We start from the raw sequence: 22,436 nt of genomic DNA, 5'->3' as shown, positions 1-22,436 counted from the left end.
TATTATGTGGCTTCCAAGGCCACACAATTGTTCAGTGTGGTTGGATGAGGCCTGCAACGGTTGGTCATTGCTGCTGTAGAGGAGAACCACATATCTTAAGAATCACATATTTTGTTCTTTGCAAAACACAGTTTCGGATCCTGGATTCTACTGCAAGTAATATGATTCATCACTGTTTAAAGAAGAGGTTAAATGCTGAGAAAATTCAGTTGTATGCAATATTAGCAGAAAAATTAAGCTGAAAGCAGGAGGGGATGGGTGATTGACTGCCAAATCATGGTCTGGGAAACCATGAATGAATATTACATTTGAATATAATCTTAACATGCATTTTAAGATTTCATCTGACCGAGATCAATCTTGCATGTCTAGATAGTCTTCATATCATGCTAAGCAGTGCTTCTTAGGCATTATTTATTAAATAAACCGCAGTTGGTTGGACTTGCATAATATACCAGGCCATATCTCTGGTTTGCATACCACAATCTCAGGATTTATCCCACACATTAAGCCCAGGGCAAAACACATCACATTTTGATGCCATGTGTGAAGCCAACCATGATTTAAGCTGTTATACTACTTATATTTCTACAAAGTTTTATTGAAATCCATTCCAATGCAAAGTGTTTTGGGGTCTGCAGACTTTTCCATTCAAGAGGGCTACAGGCCTATGCCTGATGGGATATTAGGGAGAGAATAATATGTCTGGATTAGTCCCAGCAATCAACCAAATGCAATTGTTTTGGGAGGTTCCGCGAAGGCCTCCATCTAAGAGAAACCATGTAAAGCAAAACAGAATGACAAAGGCCTTTGTCCTTTTTAAAAATCATATACTGCCATCTATCATTTCCACAGTAAAATCCATCATTATCGTTATTCTTTGATCAGAACTCGGCCATCTTTGCAAATTCTTTCATGAATGGGAGCAAAAAAGGTCAAGATTTCAATCTGTGCTGGAGAGAGTGAAACGAGCAGATTCATCAGCCAATGACAGGACTTTCATTTCTTCAGTCTGGGTTGGATTCCTGGGCATTCAGCCATGTTTCTGGTGCTAAAGCAGGAAATACCTATTTCTTTTTCTTTTTTCTCTAAGAGACCTCTCTCCATTCATTGCATCATTAACGGGTGGGCATATTCTGCCACCCTAATACCAAGATGGTAGCAACACCCACATGTCCTGCATAGAGTGAACGAGATTTTTTTTTTTTAAATTCACCTGAATTTTCTAGATTTGGCGCCTTTTAGGGATGTTGGAACTACAACCCACCAAATTATCACTTACCTGAGAAACAGGAGGACACCAGGCTGAAGGAGAGGACTGGACTTACCGGATTCTTGTGCATTAGGCATTCACAGCAATTGCCAGATTGCAGGGGGTCTGTTTGAGAAAGAGATGCCTTACTGAAACTGCCTAGAGCTGCCACATCACACAATGCCCGCACACACACATGCATACATTTATTGGAGCAAAAATGTAACACTCTGAAGGCGGCTTAGAGTAGAGAATCCATAATCTCAATGATTAAGCCAGAGTTGAGCGATGCTAATTCTTCTGGGGCGTCCATTTTACCCCTTGGCTTTGCAGAGACAGTTTAACGTGGTGACATCATTTTCCACTCTTTTAGATGTTTAATTGTTGTAAGACTTCAGAGACGGCTCTTTGATTGCTTAAGTTGTTAGTAAGGACCCTTGGTGCTCTCTGAGCTTGGTTGTTTTCTTGCAGATATTTCAGCACCTCAGTCAAGCAGCAAACAATACTCTAATCAAGGAATTGCCAAGAAGATAAAACAATCGAGCAGACAATCAATCAGCAAGCAGGAGATAATATCCTGATCAAGGAATCACCAAGAACACCCCCACCAACACTGACAGGGCAAGCCACTTGTATATAAACAGGGAGTAAACCCCACTCCCTGCTAGCACTGATGTTGTTACCTAGATGGGCCATGGAATATCTGCAAGACAACAAATATGTTCGAAGAGTAGCAAGGATCCCATAGTAGTTCTCCTCCTCTTCCTCCTCCTCCTCCTCCTCCTCCTCCTCCTCCTCCTCCTCCTCCTCCTCCTCCTCCTCCTCCTCCTCCTCCTCCTCTAACAACAACAACAATAACGAAAACCAAGCTCAGAGAGCACCAACTATCTCATTGTTCAACCCTGCACTACAAGTATTTTCTTCTTCTGTAAATTGTTAGCGTGGTTGATTTTTGCCCCTGAATTGCAGCAGAGTTAAGTCCAAGGTCTCCCTTGGCCTACAGCTGGAGAATTGCCCAGCTCTGAGGTGAGCCAGTTTACAGAGGAGGAACAAAACCAGCCTTTGAGCGTTTTATTGCTGCAAGATATCCGCATTTTCAAGCTGATTGGAAGAAAGGTCCTCGTGCCAACAAGTTAAAAGCCCAAGCTGCTTTCTGTCTCAGGATTTACATTAAGGAGCATTAAGTGGTCACCAGGCACCAACTGGCAAGAATGAAAGAAAAGCTCTTTACACGCTCAGTTAGCACTCGGGCGCTCCGAGTTCACCTCAAAGCATTAAAGTCTTGATCTGGCTGTGGAATTGATTTTTAAAAACAGATTTAGAAAGTGTAACTTGCAGTGAAAGAATTGCAGCACAGGGAGTCCTCGACTTACGCTGACAGCTGAGCCCCAGATTTCCACGGTAAGCAAGGCGGCGAAGTGAATTTTTGCCCCATTTTACGACCTTTCTTGCCACAGTGGTTAAGAGAATCACTGCAATTAACTCGGTTGTTAACGGGCTTCCCTGATGACTTTGCTTATCAGAAGGTTGTTAAAGGGGATCACATGACCCCGGGGATGCTGCAACCGTCACAGAGATGAGTCGGTTGTCAAACAATCTGAATTTGGATCACGTGGCCATGGGGATGCTGCAACGGTCACAAGTTGTGAAAAATGGTCATACATCACTTTTTTTCAGCGTCGTAATTTTGGACAGTTACTAAACGAGCAGTGGTAAGTTGAGGATTAACTGTAAGTAGCGCCCAAACAATAAGAGGTATTGTAGCTGAGCCAGAGATGATGTAATCCTGTTATAACACTGCCTGCCATTCTATGCAAATCTAGGCACTAAGGAAGACATTTTAATCACTCAGCTGTCTCCCAGTATGGCAGAGATTTCCTGGTTCCTATTTTTCCCCTCAAACCCATTAAAATAAGATGAATATATCCCCTACATTGTTTATTCTAGTGCAAGTGAGAAAAAGCCAGCTTCTGGTTAAAAAGTTACATCGAACAACTTCCTTAAACGCTCTCCGGAGTCGATTCTAAAAAGATACCCAATACAGGTAGTCCTTGATTTACAACAGCTCATCTAGTGACCGTTCGGAGTTACAACGGCACTGAAAAAAGTGAGTTATGACCGTTTTTCACAGTTACGGCCTTTGCAGCATCCCCACGGTCGCGTGATCCAAATTCAGGCGCTTGGCCAATGACTCATCTTTATGACGGCCTCAGTGTCCTGGGGTCACGTGATCCTCTTTTGCAACCTTCTGACAAGCAAAGCTAATGGGGAAGCCGGAATCACTTAACAACCCTGTTACTAACGTAACAACTGCAATGATTCACTTAACAACTGTGGCAAGAATGCTCATAAAACTCACTTAACCAATTTCTTGCTTCGCAAATGGAAACTGTGGACTCAACTCTGGCCAGGAGGCGAGGACTCTCTGTCACATTGACATGGGTTGGCCCTTCTCCGTGGCAGACGTGCCATGTCAGTCAAGGACCCACTCACTGCCTTCTTCCTACGGTGGCCTATATATAGACTCCACCACTATAGCAGAACTGTGACCCTTGGGTGCTACTTTCTGAAATTGCTCATCACTCAGTATTCCTCACAAGGTGCACGTTGGAAAAAAATACATCTGCTGTAGAGGTTTACGAGTGCCTCAGTTTGACACTTTTAACATCCGCACTGCTTTACCTCCTCTTTCGGCCACACGTGAAAAGAGGAGTTGCAGTTTTGCTTTCTATAATAAGCAGAGGAGGGGAAAAACGCACCGGAGCATCAAACTTTTGTTCTTACACGGAGACTGCAAAGGAGGTGATTGAAGGCACAGGCGAGAAATGATAAAGGTAGGACTTTCATTTAATGCAGTGGGGTTTATCTTAGCAGGCAGATGTGTCTTGTAAGCAGTTGGGAAGCCATTTGCTGAAACTCCATTGTGTTTCCCTCAAAGCATTTACCTTTGCGAACGGAATTAAAAATAAAATCAAAGAGAGGAACAATTCATCAGGGTTAGAGTTGGGGGAACTCATGCTGGGAAAGTCTAAGATTTCACAACTGCAAAAAAAAAAATCCATAGACTTTGATACATTCAAACACCTCAAATAGCCATGTGTGCACCTCCATTTGGGGAAAAAAGAAAGTTAAATCGATTTGTAAGTATACAAGCATCTTTCTTATACAGTGTTCTGTTTCTGAAATTGCAGACAAAGGAATTGGATTCTTTCTTTCTTTCTGGAGAGATCAAAAAGTGAATTTATGACGGAGGGCAAGAAATGATTGAAGTAGTATTGTTGAATAATTGCTATTTGCTTCCTGGCTTTCTGTATATGTATATAAAAAAAGGTAAAGGTTCCCCCGCACATGCGTGCTAGTCGTTTCCGACCCTAGGAGCCAGTGCTCATCTCAGTTTCAAGGCCAAAGAGCCAGCGCTTGTCCGAGGACGTCTCCATGGTCATGTGGCCGGCATGACTAGACGCCAAAGGCTCACGGAACGCTGTTACCTTCCCACCGTAGTGGTACCTATTTTTCTACTTGCATTTTTACGTGGTTTCGAACTGCTAGGTTGATATATATATATATATATATGCATAATATTACATAATATTACTTTAAAAAATATGTGTACGGAGCTACCTGCTTAGAGTAAATCTGAAAGTCAGTTAAATGTAGCAATTCAGGCACAAGTCTACAATTCAGAAGAATATGAGTTTCAATCGTGTCTTAAGCACAAAGCCAGCTTGCTGACCTTGAGCCAGTCACTCTCTCTCAGCCCTAGGAAGGAGACAATGGCAAACTACTTCTGGAAAACTTTCCCAAGAAAATTGCAAGGACTCAAGCAGGCAGAATTTGTCAGAATTAGGCACGATTGAACAGAAGGAAGAAAAAAAAAAAAGAAGAGATCTATTTAAGTCAAAATGACAACTGAGATTTTATGAAATTAATGGATTCTGCTCCAAGCCATGATTAAATCTGGCTAAAACTCAAGGCTTTCCCTACTTGATAAAGGAACCTAACTTTGGACAAGAAATCAAGTTCTTGAAAAACGACTGACACACCCACAGGAGATTCTTTTTGTTAAACTTGTCTGCAATTTTGCCATAGAATTACAGCAGAAAAAAAAATCCCATCTCTCCATTTTGAAGAACTGGTTCCACAGCTAACTTTTTTTAAAAAAAATATTACTAGTAGCACAATCCCAGTTTGGTTGGGAGCCACACATTGAAAAAAAATATGGACAGCTTTAAATTTAAGCAAGAATTTGAGATGCATTTAATCAATATGGTTGCCAAAAGCGAAAATAAGATGCATCCATAATGTTTAAAATTGCTTCTTATACAGTAGTCCACGCCTTAATCCTATCTTCTTAACTGAACTAAGGAGAAATTTCCTGACAGTTAGAACAATTAACCAGTGGAACAACCTGCCTCCAGAAGCGGTGAATGCCCCAACACTGGAGGTTTCTAAGAAGAGACTGGACAAGCATTGAACTGAAATGGTATTGAGACTCCTGCCTGAGCAGGGGGTTGGACTAGAAGACCTCCAAGGTCCCTTCCAACATCATCATCATCATCGTTGTTGTGGTTGTTGTTGTTGACTTAAAACTCATAAATGCTCCCAGAGGTGCCCAGCCAGCCATAAAGTGCTAGTTTTAACCTGTAAAGGCCTTCATAAATTGGCTCACAGGTATCCCCATGTGTCCCCTCCAGGTAGGGTTGATCCATACAGCTGTTCCTTCATCCCAGAAAAGAGAACTTAAGGTCCTCTCCATTCAAGTCATGGGGGAGAGATAGAGAAATCTTGCTCTACAGTAGCCCTTTACTTCTGGAATCATTTCTCCCAAGAGATTTAACTGGTTTCTGTCCTCTTGTGTCTAAGAAAAAGGATCAAAACAATTCTGCTTCGTAAGAGCCTTCGGAACAAGATGAAGTGATAGAATGGTTACCCGTGGGGAGTGTGTCACTGTCTGGTTTTTCAGTTGTATCTGTGGAAACCTGTGGGAGTTCTGCTGCTGGGATGAGACACCATGAAATGACTAAATAAACTTCTGCTGTTTGGAAAGACATTTTATAAATAAATCAATCCCAGCCAACGCAACCTACAGCATGTCGACAATATGTCTATCAGAGCCCCCAAAGGAAAACTAGTGTCAGATTATGGAGTCTTTTATCTAACATTTGCCAACGTTCTTGGCCCAGTCGAGAGAAGACACTTTTCTTTAATTTGGAACGGTTGTGTGTCTACGAAAGGCAACATGGGTCTGCCCACAATATCCATGGATTAAACTTGATCTCTCTTAAAACTGTAACATGGTCACATTGAAACTACCAATGTATAATAATAATTGAACGCTCTGAGGGGTCCTTGGCGCTCTCTGAGTTTGCTTGTTTTCTTGCAGACATTTCCTTGCCAAAGTAGGTAACTTCATCAGTGCTACCGGTAGAAAGGGATGCAGTTTGCAGTTCGTTTATATTCTAGTGGCTTTCCTATCAGTTTGCTGTTGGCTTCATTGGTAGTTTCTTGATTGGGGCATTGTTTCCTTGACTGTTGGTCTGAAGTTAACTTTGGAATTAGTCTATGCTGATCTGGGGGCTGGTGGGGAGGTGCTTGGGTCTTTTTGTTCCTTTATGGGCAGCACCCAGATCAGCATAGATTAACTCCAAGGTTAACATCAGACCAGTAATCAATTAAGGTAAAAGGTAAAGGTTCCCCCGCACATGCGTGCTAGTTGTTTCCGACTCTAGGGGGCGGTGCTCATCTCCGTTTCAAAGCCGAAGAGCCAGCGCTTGTCTGAGGACGTCTCCGTGGTCATGTGGCCGGCATGACTAGACGCCAAAGGCGCACGGAACGCTGTTACCTTCCCACCGGAGTGGTCCCTATTTTTCTACTTGCATTTTTACGTGCTTTCGAACTGCTAGGTTGGCAGAAGCTGGGACGAGTAACAGGCGCTCACTCTGCTACGCGGCACTCGGGATTCGACCCGCCAAACTGCCGACCTTCAAGCTCAGCGTCCTAACCCACTGAGCCACCGCGTCCCCTAATCAATTAAACAATACCCCAATTAAGAAATTGCCAAAAAGTCAACAGCAAAAAGCCCAGCCAAAGAATCTCAAAGATCACACGCCCACCAGCACAGACAGGCAAGCCCCACCCCTTACTAGCACTGAAGATGTTACCTAGTTTGGGGAATGAAATGTCTGCAAGAAAACAAGCAAGCTCAGAGAGCACCAAGGGCCCCTCATTTCAACTCTGAGCTATAAATATTCCCCTTTACTAGCTGAACATTCTTGTTTTTTTTCCTCCCTTTCTTTCTTTTCCTGCCAAGCTCTTCCAGTCTCTCCATTTTTATTCTAATGAGCAAAATATCCAATATCTATTTGGCAAAAAGGCTTAGGCAAAATGTGGTACAGTATTAAGAGCTTTTCCAGTAAAAGGTCTGTAATGCCCAATGGCAAGCAAGCAAAAGTTTAATCACTGCCCTTTAAATAGGAGAAAAATGGAAGAGGGATAGGAAGAGTAAATAAGACCGGTACTGGAGGAAAGCTGTATAACATTGCGTAATATAAAATAAATAAAAATGATGGTTTTTGTAATCGCTCCTGGATTTTCCATTCTTTTGGATCTAAAATAAACACATCTTTCTTTTCAACTTGAGGCAGTAGAGATTTGAATCCTGGTAGGTTAACTACACCAGTTTGTTTGCATCAGTTTGTAGTCATCAGCTAGAAGCTTAAATTCTCCAATACAAGATAATCTTTATAGTTCAGGGTTGAACTATGGAGTCTTTGATGCTCACGAGTTGGGTTGTTGGCCTGCAGATGTTTCACTACCTGTCTAGATAACATCATCAGATGTTCCACAAGATTAAATTCTTTTTATACAACAGGGGGATTAAAATAAAGAGGTGGTGGCCATCCCTAATCTATTGTTAGTGGTATCAAAAGAATCAAATGAGTTGTGTTCACACAAACACCAAATCATGAAAAAATAACCATGTTCAGTGGAAATGCAGCTGCTGTCTTTGAAATTTCCCTGGTTAAGCATGAAGGGAAATGTCACATTCAAATCTATAATGAAACCATGAAGCTTACTTGGTGTTAGCCTTCAAGGTAGACCATGTCAGGAAACACCCACAAGAGTTACAAGAGAGTTACCTTATTGTTGTAGGGTAGAACAACATCTCAGAAGCCTGCTGAATTTTCTATGCCAAACAGAATAGAGTCTCAATGAATATGATTTTCTTGCTCATGGCCCTTTTAAACTAAGTTGTCATTTTCCCCTTATCAGCTCATCCATTTGCATTCTTTTTACACTTGGTTATATTGGTCCAGTCACTAGCAGACTTGTTATGAGGATAAAATGATAAAGTGAGTGCGGAATAATTGTGATCTATATACTGCTAAAACTCTCATTAACATCACCTTCAACTGGGAAAAACAGTGCCTCATAAGGTAAAAATTTTTGAAGCAAGGAACCTCAAATGAGCTAATTTACAGAATATGTCCAAAATCCAGGACCCATGCCTCTCTAAGGAATAACATTTGGCTGCTTCAAGGCTGCTGGCTACTGCTACATTGCTGCTACAGTAATGTAATCTCTAGTTCAACATTCTATGACGGTTTCCCAGCCAATCTTGCAATCCCTTGCTCCGTCCCCTGCCCAGCAGCAGCTTATGATTATTGTTTAGCTTTATGTATGGCATAAAAGCAGTAACTATATTTTCTTAATCTATGTTTAGTGTTTTGCAAATGAAAGATTGTACCCCATTTCTTTATACTTAAAATTATAGACTTTAGGATGCTAAATATAATGCAAGGGGGTGTAACCTTTCTGCTGATTTATATTGTTCCTACCAATTGAGTTCTAGGAGATGCTCCTTATGCCAGTTTTCTTCATGCTGAATCTCTCCAACTGTGTGAAACTATGTTTTTAGACTTGTCAACTAGCTGCTAACAGCATGTTTGAGAGGCACACTATCGGGGGAAATGATTTAGTAGGATAATATGAGATATAGCATCTTGCATTTTAATTAATCATTGAAAAATCTTCAGAGGGGGAATCAAATCTTAGCTATTTATATTAAAGAATTATACTATGGCTCAGATAACTGTGACAGAAGGGTTGGAAAAGCCATTGACTTAATGTTTTTCCCCAAACCACTGAACATTAAGTAATGGTCCTCATCTATCACAATCAAAGCCACCTGAAAAGTAGACATTTAGAAGCTTTTGTTATTAATGGTACTGGAATAGCTATTAAACACTTGATAGATTATGTATTCTGACTCCCATGATAAAGCAGAGTAAGAATTACAGCAAGATTATGTTCACCTTGTACATAATTGATTGATGAGCTAGATGGAGATGCTTCCCTGCAGTTCTATCACAATCTCAGAAGATATGTTTGTTATGGAAGTCATACTTTCATTCAACTTTCAGAGGGAACAGACTGCTCCTAATCAAATATAATGATATCTAATAACATCATTGGGGAGGGAAGGAATTCTAAAATAACACAGTGAAATGATTCTACTTCTCCTCAACAAATCTACTGTGTATTAAGGTAGATTCCAAGGAATAGAGGGACAGGCAGCACAAAACAATTAAGAAATAGTGATTTTTACTATTAATCCTACTACAAGATACCTAATGAAAACAGAGGAGTGCATCTGTTACAAATTTGCTAAATCAATTTGTTCATGTACCATCAGGGACTTAAAGAAATAGACTCAGGAAAAGAAATTACCTGCCTGCTTCAGAACAGACAACTCTCAAAATATAGATGGACTGGCGTAGTAGTCTTGAAAAAGTGAAATAAGACCCACTTGTTTATAAAACATTTTTGTTTATAAAGTATTTTTATACTACTAGATGTTGTTGTTGTTGATGATGATGATGATGACAATGCACTTTGACCAAGAGGAATAGAAATTGCAAGATAGTTTGAGAATGGAACATGAGTATTTATTTTTGGAGGGCCAAGAACCTCATGTGTCATCATTCAAATGGCAAGTATTATAGGATCTGTGCCAGTCATGATGCACCTGCTATTGTATTGGATGCTTTTAGAATCATAGGACTGGAAGGGACCTTGGAGGTCTTCTCAGCCCAACTCCCTGCCCAAGCCAGGAGTCCTTATACCATCTCAGACAAATGGACGTCCAATCTTTTCTTTAAAACCTCCAGCGATGGAGCACCCAGAAGTCTGGAAGGCAAGCTCTCCCATTGATCAATCATTTTCACTGTCAAGAAATTCCTTCTCTTTCCAAGTTGGTTGTCTCTTTAACAAGCTTCCACCCATCACTTCTTGTCCTGCCTTCAGGTGCTTTGGAGAGCAGATCTTTTTTGCATCGTGGTAACCAGAACTATAGGCAGTATTCCAAATGTGGTTTCACTAGTATAGTATAGAGTGGCACTATCATTTCTTGTGATCTTGATGCTACCCCTGTTGATGCAGCCTAAGAGTGTGTTGGCCACTGTTGGCTCATACTTAAGTGGTTGTCCATTAAGACATCTAGATTCCTCTCTACAATGACTTCCAAAGCAATCCCAACCTCAATAGAAGCAGCTTTATTTTCTCACCTTTCTTTCTGAACCAGGCAGGTAGAATATCTGTTGATGAAGTCAAGGTTAGGATGGCAGGTCAAGTAGCCATTGGTGTAAGCTCTGCCAATGGGGAGGACCTTGAGGCTCCAACTCTCTCCCTGATGTATCCAACAGAGGTGAGATGAGTTGGTTGATGGAAGCTATAACCAAGTCAACTTTGAGACACTCTTGCCTTGCATAAGACCACACAAACTTTTATTTGTATTTTTCTTCAGTTGCAGGTGATCAGCTCTGCTGTATTGCAGAATAACAGCTATAAAAGTCCTTTTTGGTATGGCAATTGAAAAGGAGCAGAAGCTCTTCGCACAGGTGGTGGCTGTGATGTCTTGGATGACAATTGATTCTCCTTGCCTCTTATCGACATCGTACATTTGGGATTTATCTGTCTTCCCTTTACTCAAGACAAAACCTACTTGAGAAAGAGGACTCAAGACTCTGTGATAAAGTTGCTTCAAAAATCAAACGCATGCCATAATCAGACAAGCTTATTTTAGGCAAAACTCAACAACACAATGAAGAAAGCTGAAGGAGGATCCAAAGATAAGCATAGAAGAATTAGAGAAGCAAAAAGATCCTAAAGATTCTGGGGGTTTGGTTTGTTTTTTTTAAAAAATTGATCCCCCTACAAAGAAACTGAAGCAACATCTGTTTTTGCAAGCTTGCGAAAGAAAAAATGATGCAACAAAACCAAAATATTCAGATTTTACATACGTAGTGCCTCAGCCTTTTCATGTCCTTCCAGAGAATTCAAGATAGCAACAGTTTTAGTTAATCCTCTTACATAACTCCCAAGCCACTCCCATATTCCACAAGGAAAACCATGGCAACCAATGACTCAAACTACAATGAAGATGAGTTTTTGAAACACTTATATGCCATCATATACACAATCATCCTGGTTCCTGGGTTAATTGGGAATGTTTTGGCTCTCTGGGTCTTTTATGGGTATATGAAAGAAACTAAACGGGCCGTGATTTTCATGATCAATCTCGCAATTGCAGATTTGGCTCAAGTGTTATCTTTGCCACTAAGGATTTTCTATTACCTGTCTAAAAGTTGGCACCTGGGGAAGGAACTTTGCATGTTCTGCTTCTACCTCAAGTACGTCAACATGTATGCAAGCATTTACTTTTTGGTTTGCATCAGTGTGCGGAGATTTCAGTTCCTCATGCACCCTCTGAAGTTCAGCGATTGCAAACGCATCTACGACGTGTACATCTGCCTCGTTGGATGGGTCGTGGTTTGTGTTGGCTGCTTACCTTTCCCCCTTCTACGACTCACCTCCAACGACACTTGTGCTGACAATAAATGCTTTGTGGACCTGCCCTTGAAGACTGCAGATGAACCTATCTCAATAGCAATGATGTCCCTAGGTGAGCTGGTTGGCTTTGTAACCCCTCTGTTGATCATCTTGTATTGTTCCTGGAAGACCATCTTATCTCTCCAAGAAAAGAATTCCGTTTCCCAAGACCTTGGGGAGAAACGGAAAGCCTTAAAGATGATCCTGACTTGCGCCATTGTCTTTTTAATTTGCTTTGGCCCTTATCACATCAGTTTCCCTTTGAATTACTTGGTCAAGTCCCAAATGATAGAAGATTCCTATGCCCGAAAGGTTATTTTGATCTTCCACGCAATTGCCTTGTGCCTTGCCAGTTTAAATTCATGTCTTGACCCTATAATTTATTACTTTACTACAGATGAGTTTCGAAGGCGGCTTTCAAGGCAAGATTTACAGGACAGTATTCCATTTCATAACATGCACTGTGGATGTGCAAAGGAGCCATCCGAAATAAGTATAGTTGGGTGATTGATAGGAAACTCATACTATGGGGTTGTTGTTTTGATTAACACCTTTATTTGATGCCATGATAACTTTGGGAAAAGCACAGATTTACCATAGCTTGTCTTCAATATAGATATCGACCATTAGTATGTCAAGTAATCTAGAGGTGGCCTTGGAGAAACTGTGTAAGGAAGAGTGCTCTCTTCATCAGAGGTATGAAGTAATGCAGTGTTTTTCTAGAGCTTTAATTTTATTTTGTAAATGACATTAGTACTGTGCACTCTTAATTTAAATGTCTCTGAAATAATTTATAAAATCCATTTTTGTACTTTAATAAATTTGATGTATATGATAACATATGTTATGTAAAGTCTTTGTGAAACAGTTTGTGAATAATGGAATAATGGATGACATATTTCGTAGAAAAACTATGGCTTCATCCAGAGCAGGCACATTCTCTGTTGCTGATTCTATTTAACCTATCTTGTCTTTCCTAATGTAATTTTACCTTTTTAGGCTTTGATTTTGTTTGGTTTAATGTTTGTTAACTGCCTTGTAAAATACACACATTTTAAAGGGGGGTAAAAAAGCTAAAAAAATATCATTGTCTACCTTTCCAGGCTAAAAAGATGATCTCTGCCAGTATTTATTAAACTTCTTTCCTCTCGGGACCCTTCCCACTTTAAAAAATTATGGAGGACCCCCAAAGGAGGGAGGGGTTTTTGGCAAAAAAACCCTCATTTAACAACCACCTTGCTTAGCAGTAGAAATTCCGGCCCCAACTATCCCAAAGGTGCTTTTTCAAAAGGGAACTGAACTTTCTTGCTTTTCTTTTTTCCTTGAAAACATTTCACTTCTCATCCAAGAGAGCTTCTTCAGTTCTAAACTGAAATTTTCAAGGAAAAAAAACACCCAAGGAGAAATCCAGTTGCCTTTTGGAAAAGCACCTTTGGGACAACCATGACCTGGACGATTGAGAATCTCCAAGGACATGTGACCCCCCCCCAATTGTGGTCAAAGGTCAAGGACCACCTCTGTAGATCACTTGGAGAAGATTGTGTTTATTTCGCAAGAGTTATACAACCTTGTAATTTCCCATCAGGGTTCTGTTTAAGCATTGTGAAACCTGTCCATTGCTTTCCCAACTTTTCTCCATAAAAACCCTCTCGGTCTTTGACATCTGCTGTTGGGAATGACATCGGGGATGGTGGTGCGGCACTGGCAAATCGGGAAGTCTTGGCTGGTGGCTGCCCTAAGACCATGAAAGTCCCTTCACACAAGATACTCAATCTTAAATCTAGGTTAACAAAACTTAACTGCTCTGTTTGCTTCACACGATAGGCCCGCACAAGCCATAGGTTTCATTAACTTGATAGTGATGTGCATATAGAACTGTGGTGGCACAATAGTTAGAATGCAGTATTGCAGGTTAATTCTGCTGACTGCCAGCAGTTCGACTCTGACCGGCTCAAGTTTGATTCAGCCTTCCATCCTTCCAAGGTGGGTAAAATGAGGACCCAGATTGTTGAGGGCAAGAGGCTGACTCTGTAAACCGCTTAAAGAGGGCTGTAAAGCACTGTGAAGAGATATATAAGTCTAAGTACTATTGCTATTGATATCTCTGCCATGGTAGCACAGTGGATAGAATACAGTATTGCAGGCAAACTCTGCCCAATGCCAGGAGTTTGTTCCTGACTGGCTCAAGGTCGACTTAGCCTTCCATCCTTCCGAGGTGGGTAAAATGAGGACCCAGATTGTTGGGGGCAAGAGGCTGACTCTGTAAACCGCTTAGAGAGAGCTGTAAAAGCACTGTGAAGAGGTATATAAGTCTAAGTCTACTCCTAACAAGATTTATTAACCGGATAATATTTTAAGATTGTTTTTGCTTCTTACAACTACTCTCTTTGCCTTTGTGATTGAATTCTCTCTCTCTCTCTCTCTCTCTCTCTCTCTCTCTCTCTCTCTCTCTCTCTCTCTGTGTGTGTGTGTGTGTGTGTGTATCTCATCAACCCATGTTCTGAGCATGGTTTCCTTTCCTTTCACTGGCAGTTTAGCAATATTTAAAATGTCGGATGGGCAATTTAAAATACTACCCAAATCTGGATGCTCCCTAGAAGATGCTCTCTTCATTCTCCCAGAATTCTCAGGAACAACAAAACCGACTGGGAAGTTCATGCAAATTTCTACAAAGCACTTAACTTGTGGAAAGCAGGATAAAATAGTTGTACTCTTCAAAAAGTTGAAAGCAACTCAGGGTTGTTTTTTTAGTCACCTTATAACTAGATTTTACTTCCATGTCAAGGAGAGTAAGGATCTGTCTTGCAACCCCTTTGCTGATTCCACACCTGTCTTTTTTTTTTTATCGGACATAGTTGTTTTACTAGGGGCTGCAGTTGTTTTATTAAGGGCTGCACCTTGAAAGAAATAATACTGTTGAATCATTATAAAACTAATTCAGAACCAACAAAGCTCTCTTCACCTTTACTCCACACCCACTTTCAATTTTATTTCCGGATGGAACAAACTACTTTTTTTAAAAAAAAAATCCCACCTCCCACCAGTTCTAGCCCAGCAAGATGATGTGACCGATAATTCTCACCTCATTCTGCTAACAACTATCATGTCAGGTGCATGGAAACCACAACTCAAAAGGAACAGTGACAAATAATAACTGCAATAGGAAACAGAGATCAAATGTGCCAAGGCTGATGCTGTGAAGGCAGGAAACCAAGCTGAGGTGGCACATGTTACTACCATGCACTCGTGTGAGATATGCTGTGTTTGCAAAAGAGGCCGTTTCTTCTACGGGGACACCTATGAATGTGTCCTTATGTGCGGTTTCTGTGTTTCTTGGTTATTTGGCAAGAGGAAGAGAATATCAAAAATCTCATTGTTATTCACCTTTGTGAGAATTTCATTTTATTTGCCCAAGCAACATGGCAAGGTTCCTTAGGAGCCCTGGTGATGCAGTGGTTAGAATGCAGTTCTGCAGGCCATCTCTGCCCGAAGCCTGGAGTTTGATTCTGATCAGCTCAAGGTTGACTCAGCTTTCCATCCTTAAAAAGGTAAAGGTTCCCCCGCACATGCGTGCCAGTCGTTTCCGACTCTAGGGGCCGGTGCTCATCTCCGTTTCAAAGCCGAAGAGCCAGTGCTTGTCCGAGGACGTCTCCGTGGTCATGTGGCCGGCATGACTAGACGCCAAAGGCGCACAGAACGCTGTTACCTTCCCACCGTAGTGGTCCCTATTTTTCTACTTGCATTTTTACGTGCTTTCGAACTGCTAGGTTGGCAGAAGCTGGGACGCGTAACAGGTGCTCACTCTGTTACATGGCACTCGGGATTCGACCCGCCAAACTGCCGACCTTCTGATCGACAAGCTCAGCGTCCTAACCCACTGAGCCACCACATCCCTTTTTCCATCCTTATGAGGTTGGAAAATAGGGACCCAGATTGTTGGGGGCAAAGAGGCTGACCCTGTAATCTGCTTAGAGAGGGCTGTAAAGCACTGTAAAGCAGTATTAAGCGCTATTGTTTTCTTTAGAATACAGAATAGCAGTGTTGGAAGGGACCTTTTGAGGTCTTCTAATCCAGCCCCCTGCTCAAGCAGGAGACCCTATACCATTTCAGACAAATGGTTGTCCTATCTCCTCTTAAAAACGTCCAGTGTTGGAGCATTCACAGCTTCTGGAGGCAGGCGGCACTCGAGAGCCCTTTCTGTGGGCACACACACCGTCACCCCAGGCCTGCCTCCCCGCATGGCCCCCTCTTCACCAGCAGCCCCCCCAGAGGAGAGTTGCCCTCGAGCACAGCCCGTGCGGAGCAGCACAGCCAAGGACATGGCAGCTGGGCAGCGAGGACAAGACTCCACCCTCGCGCCATCACGCGCAAATGATGCTGCAGGGCGCAGGCGGATGGCATGGCCATGGTGCTGCTGGGCCACCTGGGCGATCTACTGTGGCAGGTATGGAGGCGGTGTGTGGTCCCGCAGGCAGGTGGGGCAGCAGGCATGGGGCAGAGCGAGGGTGGAGCAGGAGCGGGTGGGCCAGGGGTGGTTTTTGGGCACTCGGCCTCTAAAAGGTTCGCCATCACTGGGTTAATTGTTCTGCCAGGAAATTTCTCCTTAGTTCCAGGTTGCTTCTCTCTTTGGTTAGTTTCCATCCGTTGCTTCTTGTCCTGCCTTCAGGTGCTTTGGAGAATAGCTTGACCCCCCTCTTCTCTGTGACAGCCCCTCAAATATTGAAAACCATTTAAGTTCTTGCTTTTATCAGTCTTTTCATGCTAATTGGTCAAGTCTGTCTAGCATGTTCAATTATATTGGATCAGGTAGCATGGGATATCCTTGTGTTGGGGAAGTTGGCCACTGGTTTAATATTGTGTGTGAAGGAAGGCATCATTAATTTTAAGCTGTTACCGGCACACCCCGACCTATGTAACCAGTTTGTTCCGGAAAGCTTTGCATAATTTGAGGTTTGTCTCAGAAAGTTATTCGTGTCCTTTGCACTGCATGCACAGCACAGCATTTAACGTGTGATGGAAATTTTAAATGTGGCTTAGGTAATTGTGTTTTGTTAACTGGCTGTACAGATTAATGCGAAGTCAGCTAAGATTCTCTCTTCTAGAAGTATCTCATTGTGGGCCACTTTGTTGTTGTAAAATGACACTATTTAATAGTTGCTTTCCAGTGTAATTTAAATGCCCACCCACAACCATGTTAAAATTGTACCATTGTTAGGAGTGCGCAGGGGCCACTGATTACTGTTTGTGCATTAGGGTTTACAACTTCATCTGGACCTCAGATGGGATAATTCATTGGGTGGTTGTTTCCTCTTGGTCTGAAGGTTAAAGGGAGGGAACTGCAGTGCTTTGTCTACGAGGATTTACACTTCTGTTTCTGTCGGCCCCTCAAGTCAAGCAAAAGTACAGATGGTCCTCAGCTTATGATTGCAATTCAGCCTGGAATTATGGCCGGGAAGTCGTTGCAGTTGTTAAACAGGTCACCGTGTCATTTTATTACCCTTTTGGTGTCGGTTGTTAAGCAAATCCATTTTATCCAAGGGGTGTTTTTTTTGCCAGAAAGCAAAAGTAAAGGCAGAAAACCACACACACACACAAATAATAATAATGTTGAAAATTATGATCACCTGATTGTGGGAAACAGAAATGGTCCAAAGAGCAGCCCTGGTGAAGCAGTGGTTAGAATGCAGCATTGTAGGCTGACTCTGCCCAGTCAGCAGTTTGATTCTAACTGGCTCAAGGTTGACTCAGCCTTCCATCCTTACGAGGTCACTAAAGTGAGGACCCAGATTGTTGGGGGCAAGACGCTGATCTTGTAAATTGCTTAGAGGGCTGTGAAGTGGTATATAAGTCTAAGTGCTGTTGCTAATCCTAACTGTTGTGATTCAGGGTCAGCCTGTGGGTTCGGCAGTTGGGTTGGACGACTCAGAGGAGGAGGAGGGGGTTGTTGAAGAGCTTGCTGATGATGGCTTTGAGGCTCCGCAGAGCCCTCAGCCAGGCCCCTCCCACCTGGTCATGACGGAGACCCAGCTCTGTGAGCCTGACAGCGTGGATGAAGATGACCCACAGCTGGCCCTGTTCAAGGACGCCCAACGCAGGAGGCAGTCAATCAGGAGTAAACAGAGGAAGGCAATGGGGCACCTCGGAAGGAGGCAGAGAGAGGCCACGCCCTGAACGGTATTTAAGGGGAATGTGTGGGAGGGCTGGTTTGCTGAAGGCAACCGTTTGGATAGTTCCTGTTTCATAGCTCCTGTTTTATGGTTGGTGTCTTGTCTTGCTGTTTTATGTGAATAAATTTGGCAGGCTTTATTCCAGCCTCTTGCCATTTGTAAAGGGGTTGTCCCTGCTTTTGCTGCAGGGCCGCTAGCAGGCTGGTACAGAACACTAACAAGATTTATTAACCGAATGCTAGGTTAAGATTGTTGTTGCTTCTTACAACTTCCCTCTTTGCCTTTGTGGTGCTATTGCTAAGGTGAACTGCTTGCCAGGTTCCCAAAATGTGATTATAAGCTCATGGGTTGGGTGTGCGACCAGCATAACGTCTAGAATGGGTTGTAAGCACCTTGGGAGGGTGGAAGGGTGTCTTGTCATACCTTTGAATGAATTTTGGTGACTAAGCAAGGACTGCTTGTAATGTGGCTAAAAAGTGGCCACTTGGCTAAAGAGATCCAGTACTCCCAAACTGGGCGTTCAGGCAGCCCTCAACTTACAACAGTTCGTTTTGTGACCAAAGTTACAACCGCACTGGGAAAAAAGCGACCTATGACCATTTTTCACGCTTACAACCATTGCAGCATCCCCCTGGTCACGTGATCAAAATTCAGATGCTTGGCAAGTGGTTCATATTTGACGGTTGCAGTGTCCTGGGATCTTGTGATTCCCCTTTTGCGACCTTCTGACAAGCAAACTCAATGGGGAAGTCAGATTCACTTAACAGCCGTGTCCCTAATTTAACAACTGCACTGACTGACTTAACAAGTGTGGCAAGGAAGGTCGTCAACTGGGACAAAATTCAGTTAACAAATGTCTCACATAGCAACAGAAATAAGTTAATTTTAGGCTGTCGTGCCGGCAAATTGGTTGGCAATATAATAGAAATCACCTGGCCTGTGCAACCCATTTCTCCCTATGATGCCCATTAACTCAGTCATTGACCTGCTGAGAGAAACAGTTAGCAAGAAATCGTCAGTGCAACATCTCCCCTAAAAATATCTCCTAACACGCCCGACGTGTCAAAATGTTATCTTTGAGTGGGTAACAAAGATGTGAACATTCGATCTGCACTTCTCGGCGGAAGTAGAACAGAAGCGTATTTTTTGACTTAGGAAGTTCTTTGTTGAAACTAAATATGCAAAATCAAAATAACTTACCGTAAAGCGTCAGATGGTCCTGGGCTGTTTTGACAGGATGTTTCATCCTCACTCCAGTCTCAAAATTTTTGCAAAGCTGTAGAAATTTCATTCACAATCATACACGAGGTGTTCATACAGCAAGATTGGGCTGTACCAGAAGATACAAGTTATTTTCATTTCAGCTTTTAAGTGACCCTGGAGCCTTTTTTGGGGGGTGTAAACCACTGAGGAGGCTATTGCTTACCATTAAAATATACTTGACTGCCACTGCAGAATCTTTCATGCACCTTTGGAAGTTTTAGTAGAGATTTCCCCTTTTTGTTCTTGCAAACATCTCAATCAGAAAAAGAAAATCGAGGCTCGTTTGTGTAGCTTTCTTGGTGAAAAAGCAGCTGCACATGAGAACAGAAAGCAATTTTGCACCTCATTTTGTAAAGAAACCAGTCAATTCAGCTAGGCAGAATGCAGAGGGCCATTGATGATCAACTTTATTTTGAATTATTCGGCCCATTAATAATGTTGCTTGACCTTTGTTTACTGATACAATAGTCAAGGCACTAGTTACAGTTGTCAAGAAGAGCTACTGCATAAATTTAGGGTTTTTAGAAGCACATGGGGCAGGGTTCTTCAAACTCAACTCCTTGACTCATTGACTCTCAAATTGCATAAAAATGATTTAATACTTTAACTAACGGTACTACAAATAATATCAACCCTTTGGCATCCATATTTAGGGAACTAGATAGGCGAATATCTAACCATGACAACGTATCAATAGGACAGGGGTGTCAAACTGCTGGCCCGCAGGCTGCACGTCACATGGAAGCCACACCCAACCCATTGCTGGCAATGGCAAAACTGTCTCCATACGTTGCGCGACATCACGGGACGTCACGAGTTTGGCTTGTCTGCAATAGGGCAACTATTTCAAGATTGAATTAACCCCCTGGATTTCACACTTCTTAAATCAAGGATGTGCTTTTCCTGGAAAGAAACCGGTTAAGACAGCTCGCCTTTTGAAATATACTTGTGATGGTCCGTGACAAGATGGGGAGAACGGTGCCCTCTAGCTATGCTGAACTAGGTCTCCTGTCCTTTCCAACTGGCCTTGATCTAAAATGGGTGCAAAAATGAGAAAGCAGACCAGAAGGGAATCATTTTATTTTACACGGCTTACGTGCATCAATAGCCAACATGCCAGTCAGGATGGCTAACTGCAGGTTTGAGCTTTGGCTCTGAGGGATTCTCTTTTAATCTCCTATTAAAGAAACCACAGTGTTTTGGAGCAGGTGAACAAACTTATTTTTTGCACTGTGTTAATGGCTGAAGGGCCAGGAAGAAAAGGTTTCTTTCATTCTAGCACCAGCTGCTTTGGGACTCTGATGAAGTGGCTACAGAGATCCGTTTCTCTTAGTCCCTCCTCACTCCTTTTTAGATCAAACTGAGTGCGATTATTTGAATTGATCCTCTGATGCTGCTGCAATTCTGCCTCCTCTCAAATTTTCAGCGGCCTTCCATTGAATCACATCACTAAAAGGCCTGGCCAGATTTTGGGACCATTTGAGCAGTTTAAAAAAAAATCCTTTTCCATAAATAACTCAGGGCAATGAACATATCTAACACACCTTCTATTTTCTTCACAAGTGGGTTCTGCAGAGGAACTGACTCACAGTCACCCAGCCAGCTTTCACACCAAAAACAGGACTAGGACCATTTACTGGCCTCTGACCTGATGCCTTAAGCACTAGACCAAACCAGCTCTTTTATCTCAGTGCACAACCTCTATTAAAGAGTTGAATTTTTTTGGGGTTATGTTACAGTCTCAAGGATAGGCAGTGGTGGTGGGGTGGACCTACAAGGTTCAACTTACGACCACAGACAGTTGAGTTCAACATTTTTGTTGCTAAGCAAGATAGCTGTTTTGCCCCATCCATTTGTTGTTAACTGAATCATTGCAATTCTTGTTAGTAACAAGGTTGTAAAGTGAATCTGCCTTCCCCCATCGACTTTTGTCAGGTGGCAAAAGGTGATCACCTGACCCCAGGACACTGCAACTGTCATAAATACATGCCAATTGCCAGGCATCTGAATTTCAGTCATGTGACGGGGATGCTTGCTACAGTTTTAAGTGTGAAAAAGTTATGTCACTTTTTTTGAATACTGTTATAACTTCGAACAGTCACTAAATGAAAGGTTCTTGAGGACCACCTGTATTATGTGGAGATGGACATCTGCTACTCCTACCTTCTCAAGATTACTTGCCTTTACTCAAAGCGTTTTTTGCATTTACACCCTGCCACACTTACTGGCCCTCTTGCTGGTGAACACAACTCAACTATCTTCATTGAACACACAACTGATATCCTTTTGACTGCCAACACTGCCACCTAGTGGGAAGACGGGATTTCTTTCCCCCCTACTTGAATGTTGGGCCAGGAGGAAAATTATACTTAAATTATAAAGCATGTGACTGACATGCTGAGCAGACAAGTTCCAGCAAGAGCACTGCCCAGATTACTCCTCCGCAGTTATTAGTCCTAGAAAAAAAACCAACGTAAATGTAATTGGTTCAGACACCATTTACCTGCAGCAGCACAAGGTCACCGTTGTCTCCTATCCATGGACCGAAAAAATCCCCTGGAATGGTAGAGGAAAACCCCAAATTTAATTCCACCCCACCTGAATTATTGCTTGCAAAGTTACAGGCAGCAGTTCACAATCCACAACTACTTCGTGGGAGGCACTGGCTGCTACCCCTTCAAAAGTTGCCTCGGATTATGATTAGCGCAACAAAAAGCTGTGCACTTTGCATGTGGGAAAAATACATGAACTATTAAGCAAATTAATACTAAATCAAACTGAACTGCTTTGTCCTCTTTCCTGGAACCAGATCAGAAAAGGTCCCAACTGGTGAACAGTTGTTTATAATAGGTTCTACACAATAA

The 22,436-nt window shown here is 42.3% G+C and overlaps 1 protein-coding gene and 1 long non-coding RNA gene across 3 annotated transcripts; one reads left to right on the top strand and one right to left on the bottom strand.

Annotated features, from left to right (window-relative positions):
* Window positions 1-693: 693 nt before the first annotated feature.
* On the bottom strand, window positions 694-22,016 carry LOC308673170. Of its 2 annotated transcripts, none has more exons than XR_014027591.1 (4): window positions 21,967-22,016; window positions 19,736-19,883; window positions 19,510-19,639; window positions 694-1,378 (listed from the first exon to the last, which is right to left on the bottom strand). It is a non-coding gene; the product is annotated as an uncharacterized lncRNA (long non-coding RNA). The 2 variants fall into 2 exon arrangements; XR_014027592.1 differs by having other exon boundaries at window positions 19,736-19,825; window positions 21,942-22,012.
* On the top strand, window positions 4,044-13,079 carry GPR174 (G protein-coupled receptor 174). The gene is made up of 2 exons (XM_081336386.1): window positions 4,044-4,086; window positions 11,058-13,079. Exon 2 carries the CDS (start codon window positions 11,663-11,665, stop codon window positions 12,647-12,649), a length of 987 nt encoding a protein of 328 aa, XP_081192512.1. The 5' UTR covers window positions 4,044-4,086; window positions 11,058-11,662; the 3' UTR covers window positions 12,650-13,079.
* Window positions 22,017-22,436: the final 420 nt, after the last annotated feature.

Source organism: Vipera berus, assembly GCF_964194415.1.
Source record: "Vipera berus genome assembly, chromosome: 11".
NCBI lineage: Eukaryota > Metazoa > Chordata > Lepidosauria > Squamata > Viperidae > Vipera > Vipera berus.
The sequence above is the reverse complement of the archived record's forward strand: the minus strand, read 5'-3'. Positions and strand labels throughout refer to the sequence as shown.

Excerpts from the sequence above, each read along its gene's own strand:
- GPR174 (XM_081336386.1), top strand. The coding sequence starts at position 11,663 with ATGGCAACCAATGACTCAAACTACAATGAAGATGAGTTTTTGAAACAC.